Source organism: Apium graveolens, chromosome 11 (genome assembly GCF_009905375.1).
Source record: "Apium graveolens cultivar Ventura chromosome 11, ASM990537v1, whole genome shotgun sequence".
Classification (NCBI taxonomy): Eukaryota; Viridiplantae; Streptophyta; class Magnoliopsida; order Apiales; family Apiaceae; genus Apium; species Apium graveolens.
In genome coordinates this window covers 164,605,949-164,612,969 of record NC_133657.1, presented here as the reverse complement: position 1 = coordinate 164,612,969, position 7,021 = coordinate 164,605,949, and the positions used below count along the sequence as shown (strand labels likewise).

General features: G+C 45.3%; 3 protein-coding genes across 3 annotated transcripts; all 3 read right to left on the bottom strand.

Annotated features, from left to right (window-relative positions):
* Positions 1-1,279: 1,279 nt before the first annotated feature.
* Positions 1,280-1,753, bottom strand: LOC141696090 (uncharacterized). The gene has a single exon (XM_074500278.1). The coding sequence runs from the start codon at positions 1,751-1,753 to the stop codon at positions 1,280-1,282; it is 474 nt and encodes a 157-aa protein (XP_074356379.1).
* Positions 1,754-1,825: 72 nt separating this feature from the next.
* On the bottom strand, positions 1,826-3,190 carry LOC141696089 (uncharacterized). Its single transcript, XM_074500277.1, has one exon. The coding sequence runs from the start codon at positions 3,188-3,190 to the stop codon at positions 1,826-1,828; it is 1,365 nt and encodes a 454-aa protein (XP_074356378.1).
* Positions 3,191-5,124: 1,934 nt separating this feature from the next.
* On the bottom strand, positions 5,125-6,423 carry LOC141696088 (uncharacterized). Its single transcript, XM_074500276.1, has 2 exons — positions 5,920-6,423; positions 5,125-5,805 (listed from the first exon to the last, which is right to left on the bottom strand). The coding sequence occupies exons 1-2, from the start codon at positions 6,421-6,423 to the stop codon at positions 5,125-5,127; spliced, it is 1,185 nt and encodes a 394-aa protein (XP_074356377.1).
* Between the last annotated feature and the right edge of the window lie 598 nt (positions 6,424-7,021).

Genomic DNA, 7,021 nt, shown 5'->3' with positions numbered 1-7,021 from the left:
TTTGCATGCTAAGGACATCAAGGCCAAGGATTCTGAGATTTCTTTTCTCAAGGATGAGGTTGCCAACCTTTCTTCTCAGCTAGAGATTGCCAATAAAAAAGCCACCTCTCTCCATAATGAGCTTGGTGCAACCAACCTGAGGGTTGAGTATCTGGAGGAGCAGCAGAAACTAGGCTGGCCTGATGAGAAAAGGGAAATATCTGATGAGGCATTTGCCAGTGGTTTTCATTTCTACAGAGTTGGTTTTGTGGCCAATGATCCAGATTATTCCTTTGAGAAGTTTGGGGAAGAGACTGTTGCTGAAATGGTGGAATTTAAAAAGGAGCATGTTGCTGAAATCAAGGCGAGGAGGATAAAACTTGGGTTGGAAGAAGAAGAAGAAGGGGAGGGCGCGCCACAAGAGGAAGTCTCCAAGGACGCGCCTGAAGTTGATCCAACTGTCCCTCTCCAATCTATTCCTCCAACAGACCAGTCCCAAGGCGCGCCTTGATTATTTACAGCTTTAAATTTCTAATACTTATGAGGAGCCAGCCCTCTTTTGATGCTGTGCAAAGTTGTATGACTTGTTTTTCTGCTACTCTTTTATTCTTGCATGTATGACTCGTTAATTTCATCTTTACTCAAAAATTTGTTAAGGCACTTTGATTTTTCCCTTGGCAATCATATGTTTCCATGGAGTATGTTACTATATGGCGCGCCCTTTAACATATTTTTAGTGTAATTAATTTTTGTGTGATCTCAAAGTTTGTCATTGTGTTTCTTTCTTCGTAGTGTTCAGATATAATGGCGCGCCATATTGCAGATAATATGTACTTTTTCCTTTCCATTAGTACCTTTGTGATATTTTAATTGACTTATTAGTTCAAAGGCGCGCCTTTATTTGGGAGGCTTTTGCTTTAGTCTTATTTTGCCTGCCATGTGCATTTATTTCCTTCATCCTCGTCTACAATGTCTGTCTTGATTATAAAGCAGGAGCTATCAGATAGGGCGCGCCTCTACATAGGGCGCACCATTGATGTTTTTCAGATGAGAATTTTTATGTCAAGCAAATTTTTGAAGTAACTTTTCTCTTTTATTGATAATGCGCTCTAGTGTGTATATTACACCAGTCCCGTGGCTACTATGCTCTATGGGGAAATTATTTGAAAATTTTTCTTCCTTCTGCTAGTTCCAAGGTTCGCAGTCATATGTACTACCCCCTAGGCTAGAAGTAATTTATTTGCTTCTAGCCTATTAAATAAGAATCAAAACAAGAAAATAAGGGGGACAAAGCCACACCCTACTGGTAATACTTCCGCAAATGTTCTGCATTCCATGCTCGAGGAATAAGTTTACCATCCAGATCTTCCAAGCGGTAAGTCCCTTTCCAGAGTATAGCTTTAACTTTGTATGGTCTTTCCCAATTAGCTCCAAGCACCCCGTGCTGAGCTATCTTAGTGTTAGGCATAACCTTTTGTAACACAAGATCTCCAACCTTGAACGGTACAGATTTTACTTTTTTATTAAAATACCTTGCGACCCTCTGTTGGTACGCAGCGAGTTTTAATTGAGCGTTTGCCCGAGCTTCATCTAACAGATCCAAGTGGAGCCTCTGGTTAACTTCCGCATCTTCCTCGACGAACGCATCTCTCCGTAGAGACCCTGCTCCTACCTCCACGGGAACCATTTCCTCATACCTGTAGGTCAGCAGAAAAGGGGTTTCACCTGTGGTTGACCTAGGTGTCGTGTTGTATGACCAAAGGACCATGGGCATTTCTTCTGGCCAATCCCCTTTCTTCTCTTCTAACTTTGCCTTCAAGGTATGTTTTATGATTTTGTTTATGGCTTATGTCTGACCATTACTCTGCGGATGATAAACCGCGGCGAAGTCTTTTTTAATTTTTAAGTCTTCACAGAGCTTCCTTAATTCTTTGCTATCAAATTGTTTTCCATTGTCTGAAATGAGCTTGTAGGGAATACCAAACCTGCATACTATGGAATTGAACACGAAATCCCTTATCTTCTTTGCCGTGATCGTGGCTAGTGGCATAGCCTCTGCCCATTTGGTGAAGTAATCCACAGCCACCACGGCGTATTTCACACCCCCCTTTGCTTTGGGTAACTCTCCAACGAGATCAATCCCCCACATGGCAAAAGGCCAGGGGCTTGTCAATGAGGTAATGGTGGATGTCGGGATGTTGGAATAGTTGGCGAACCGTTGGCAACGATCACAAGCCCGGACAAAATTGAAAGCATCTTCCCTCATAGTCGACCAGTAGTACTCTTGTCTGAGCACTTTTAATGCCAAGGAACCACCCCCCGAGTGATTGCCACAAATCCCTTCGTGCACCTCTCTGAGGATATAATTTCCTTCTTCCCTATCCACACAACGTAACAGTGGCTGGTTAAATCCTCTCTTGTATAGTACCCCGTCATACTCGACATACTTTGTAGCTTGATACCGAAGGCGTCGAGCCTGTAGTTTATCCTCTGGTACAACCCCTGTCTGAATATAGTTATGAATGGGGGTCATCCAGTTTTTTTGTGGGATTTCTTGCGTTTGAAACACTTCCACCTCCGGGATACTTGGAATTTCCTGGATTCCCAAAGGGATTTGTCCAAGTCGAACGTTGTCCATCTGTGACCCCATCTTGGCCAAAGCATCCACATTACTATTCTCTTCTCGCGGAACACTTTCTAGCCTGGCACTTGAAAATTTTCCCAGTAGACGTTTTGCACATCTCATATATAGCTCTGTTCGCGGTCCCCGGGTTTGGAATCCTCCGTTGACCTGGTTAACAACTAATTCGGAATCACTCCGAACTATCAAATTCATGACCCCTACCTCCAGAGCTAATTTCAGACCGTTGATCAAGGCTTCATACTCAGCATCATTGTTGGTAGCATAAAACTTGAAATGGATAGCACTCATCAAGCGGTGCCCCTCCGGAGTGATCAAGACTATCCCGGCACCTGACCCGTTATTGTTTACGGCCCCGTCCATATGTAATGTCCACCAAGGGTGGGGGAGTTCCTGCTTCTTTTCGTCCTGATGACTTTCTTGCGGGGTTGGTTCTGCCAGCACTATGGCCTTATCATCAACTTCTTCATCGAACTCAAGTACGAAATCGGCCAGCGCTTGTCCTTTGATTGCCGTGCGAGGACAATATTCCAAATCGAATTGCCCTAGCTCTACGGCCCATTTTAACATTCTTCCTGACGATTCGGGTTTATGTAAAATATGCCGGAGCGGATAAGCGGTGCGAACTTTCTATTCGGTGAGCTTGAAAATACGGTCTTAGCTTTTCGTGCCGCAAGAATAAGGGCGTACACTAGTTTTTCCATGTTGGTATACCTGGTTTCCGCGTCCAACAACCTTTTGCTTATATAGTATACATGCCACTGGTGGCTTGCTTCTTCCTTTACCAAGACGGCACTGACGGAATATTCAGACACCGCCAAGTACAGAATAAATGTTTCTCCGTTTTCTGGCTTGGCCAACATCGGGTGATTTCCCAGTTGTTCTTTAATTTTCAGAAAAGCTTCTTCACAGTCAGGGGTCCACAGAAAATCCTTCCATCTTCCTTTGATCGCTTTGAAGAATTCTTTGCACCTATTCGACGATTTTGACACAAATCAATTTAGGGCCGCGATCCTTCCTGTTAGACTCTATACCTGTTTGACGCTGGTGGGAGATTTCATGTCTAGTAGAGCTTTTATTTTTGCCGTGTTAGCCTCAATCCCCCGGTGGTTGACCATGAATCCCAAGAATTTTCCCGACTCTACGCCGAACACGCACTTCTGCGGGTTTAGTTTTATCCTATATTTTCTCAGGATATGGAACATTTCAGTTAAGTCGGCGACGTGATCTTCCGCCCTTTTTGACTTCATGAGCATGTCATTCACATACACTTCCATAGTCTTCCCAATCTGCTTCTTGAACATTTTGTTTACCAACCTTTGGTAAGTGGCACCGGCATTGATCAGACCAAATGGCATTCCGATATAGCAGTAGAACCCTCTATCAGTGATGAAAGAGGTGTGCTCCTGGTCAGGCTCATACATAAGGATCTGGTTATACCCGGAGTATGCATCCATGAAGCTGAGCAGGGCATGTCCTGCCATGGCGTCGACCAACTGATCAATTCTTGGTAGGGGAAAACTATCTTTCGGGCATGCTTTATTTAGGTCGGTGAAGTCCACGCATGTTCTCCATTTATCGTTGGGCTTTTTTACCAATACCGGATTTGCTAGCCATTCTGGGTAAAAAGATTCTCGAATTAGTCCGACGTCTAGGAGCCTTTCTACTTCCTCTGCCAGGGCTATAGCTCTCTCTCCACTTACGGCCCTTCATTTTTGTTGAACCCCTTTATGCTTGAGGTCGATATTCAATCGGTGGCACATTATTTCTGGATCGATCCCCACCATATCAGAATGGCTCCATGCAAATACATCTAGGTTTGCCAACAGAAATATTGAAAGACCTTCCTTTAACCTTGGTGCCAATTGGGACCCTATTCTCAGAACCTTACTCGGGTCTTTTTCATCAACGGGGATTTCGATCGTATCTTCTGCTGGCCCCATCTTTTCTGTCGGCATTGGTATCCGGGGATCCAAGTCAGGGGGATTATAGATCTCCTGGTCTTGTAGAGAGGGTGCATCCCCTTTAGGAGGTGCGCTTTGCGTAGTAGAGTCATCGACTTCTTCAGTATGTTTTGCGGGCGAGGGTGCTCCTGCAAGAGGGATGGCATCGCCCTGTTCAAGGCTTTGCAAGATATCGAATCTTCCTTCTAAACGTTCCCCATGGAAATCTGCTTGGACTATGGTATCCATCGCCTCTTCTTCTTCCAACATCTCAATTCTGATTGTGTCTTCCAAGTAGAACATTGTCAGGGGTAACTCAGAGGGATGTTCTTCTTCTTGCTCAACATAATAGTGGACTCGGATTTCCTCGGTTGGTTGCTTAATGCTTTTCTCCCGATCCACGTCCGGAGTATCATCGGCGTGGGAGTCTTTTCTGAAACCTTTCATTACTTGCCTGTAGCACTCCCGTGAGTCATATTGGGAATCCCTGATACTTCCCACTCCATTCGGCGTTGGAAATTTGATAGTTAGGTGATGAATTGAAGTGATGACTCTCATTTCTCACAGAAAAGGTCGTCCCAATAACACGTTGTGGGACGATTCCTGATTCAGGACCTTAAATTCAAGCATCTTTGTTACCGACAATGGGCTTTCCCCCAGTGTACATGGGAGCCGAATCGACCCCATGATTCTAACTCCTGCGCCTGAAAAACCATAGACCCACGAGTCTTCCCCCGACATATCCTGATCAGGCAGTCCCATCTTTTTGAAGGTGCTGTAATAGGGGATGTTTGCTGAGCTCCCATTATCCACGAAGGCTCTATGGATATTCTTTGTTCCGATTTGGATGGAAATAACCAACGCATCATTGTGGGGATGATGTACCCATCGGGCATCTGTTTCTCTGAAAGTGATATCCATGGACTCGCCCTTAAACACCTTGGGTGGCCGGGTTTCCACCCTATGAATATCTGTGAGAGGCCTGAACCGGGCTTCCCTAGCGTATTTTGCCAAGGCTCGGTTGCTGCATTCCATTTCGGGATCTCCCCCATAGATTGTTCGGATACTGCCATCCCTGACAAATTTATTTTCCTCCAGGGTATCATTGTTTGTCCCGCGTGGTGCTCGTCTTTCCTCTTCCCTTGTCCTGTCATCCTTGTGCTTCCTTACTTCCTTGACTACCCATTCTCCGAGGTATCCTTCCTTGATAAGCGCTTCGATTTCATCTTTTAAATGTCGGCACTCATGCGTGTTATGTCCAGATAATTCATGGTATTCGCAATATTTTTTCTTGTCTTTGTTTTACCATGATGATAAAGCTTCAGGTTTTCTAAATAGCCCTTTATTTCTGTTTACCTCGTAGATATGATCGATAGATGCGACAAAAGGCGTGTACCGGCCTGTCCTGTAGTCATAGTTTGAGGGAGGGCTCCATCCCCTCCTTGTGCTTGCTGTATTTACCCGGTCTGGGCTTCGACTATCTCTTCGGTACCTTGGGCTTGGAGACCTATCCCTCTTCCTTCCTTTATTTCTCTGACTCGACTGTGAAGTCGGTTGTACATCTGCCAAAGATTGTTCTATGGCTTTAAAAGATTCTGCCAAAGCGAAGACATCTGCGAGAGTGGCCGGATCCTTTCCTTGCAAGTGCTTCCAAAAATCTGAACCAACCCTTAATCCTGCGATCAAGAAGCTTTTTAAGGCTTCGTCCGATGCTTCCCTCACGCTAGTAGATTCAGCGTTGAACCTTTTGAAGTACGATGTCAAGCTTTCATTTTCCCTTTGCCTAACATTGGCAAGAGTTGTGACAGAGGGTGCGTATCTCACCGCGGCTTGGAACTTGGTTAAGAACAAATTCTTCATCTGTCCCACGAGGTGATCACCCCTGGCCCGAGCTTTTGAAACCACTGCTGGGCACTTTCTCTAAAGGTTGCCGCCAAGAGATGACATCGAGCCAAGTCCGGGACTTGGTACACATCCATCTCTATATTAAAACGACCCAAGAATTCCACCGGATCTGAGTTTCTGTGGAAACGGAGATCGCTAGTAGTGTTGCGATACCCGGCCGACAATTGTGCCTCTCTTATTGCTGCCAAGAATGGGGAAGGGATTTCGGCTGTAGCCGTCACCCTGCCTTCGAGGTGGTTAAGTAGCCTTTTTAGATCTCCTATATTGAAAGTTCCCACGCCAGGAATGGTCTGCATTTGATGCTGTGGACCTTGGGGTTGCAATGGAGGTGTTTCCACTTGATTCCCCCGGGAGGGGCTTGCTGCTGGTTCGTATTCTGGGCGTCTTCGGGTATTATGATTATTTCAGGATTTCGTTCTTGGTTTCTCCCTTGATTCCCTTCTCCACCTTGGCCACGGCCCCGGACCGTACCGCGATCATAGTTTTCTACATCTCTGTGATTATCATGTTCCACATAATCATAGCCATCTGCTTGGTTAATCCAGCGGGAATC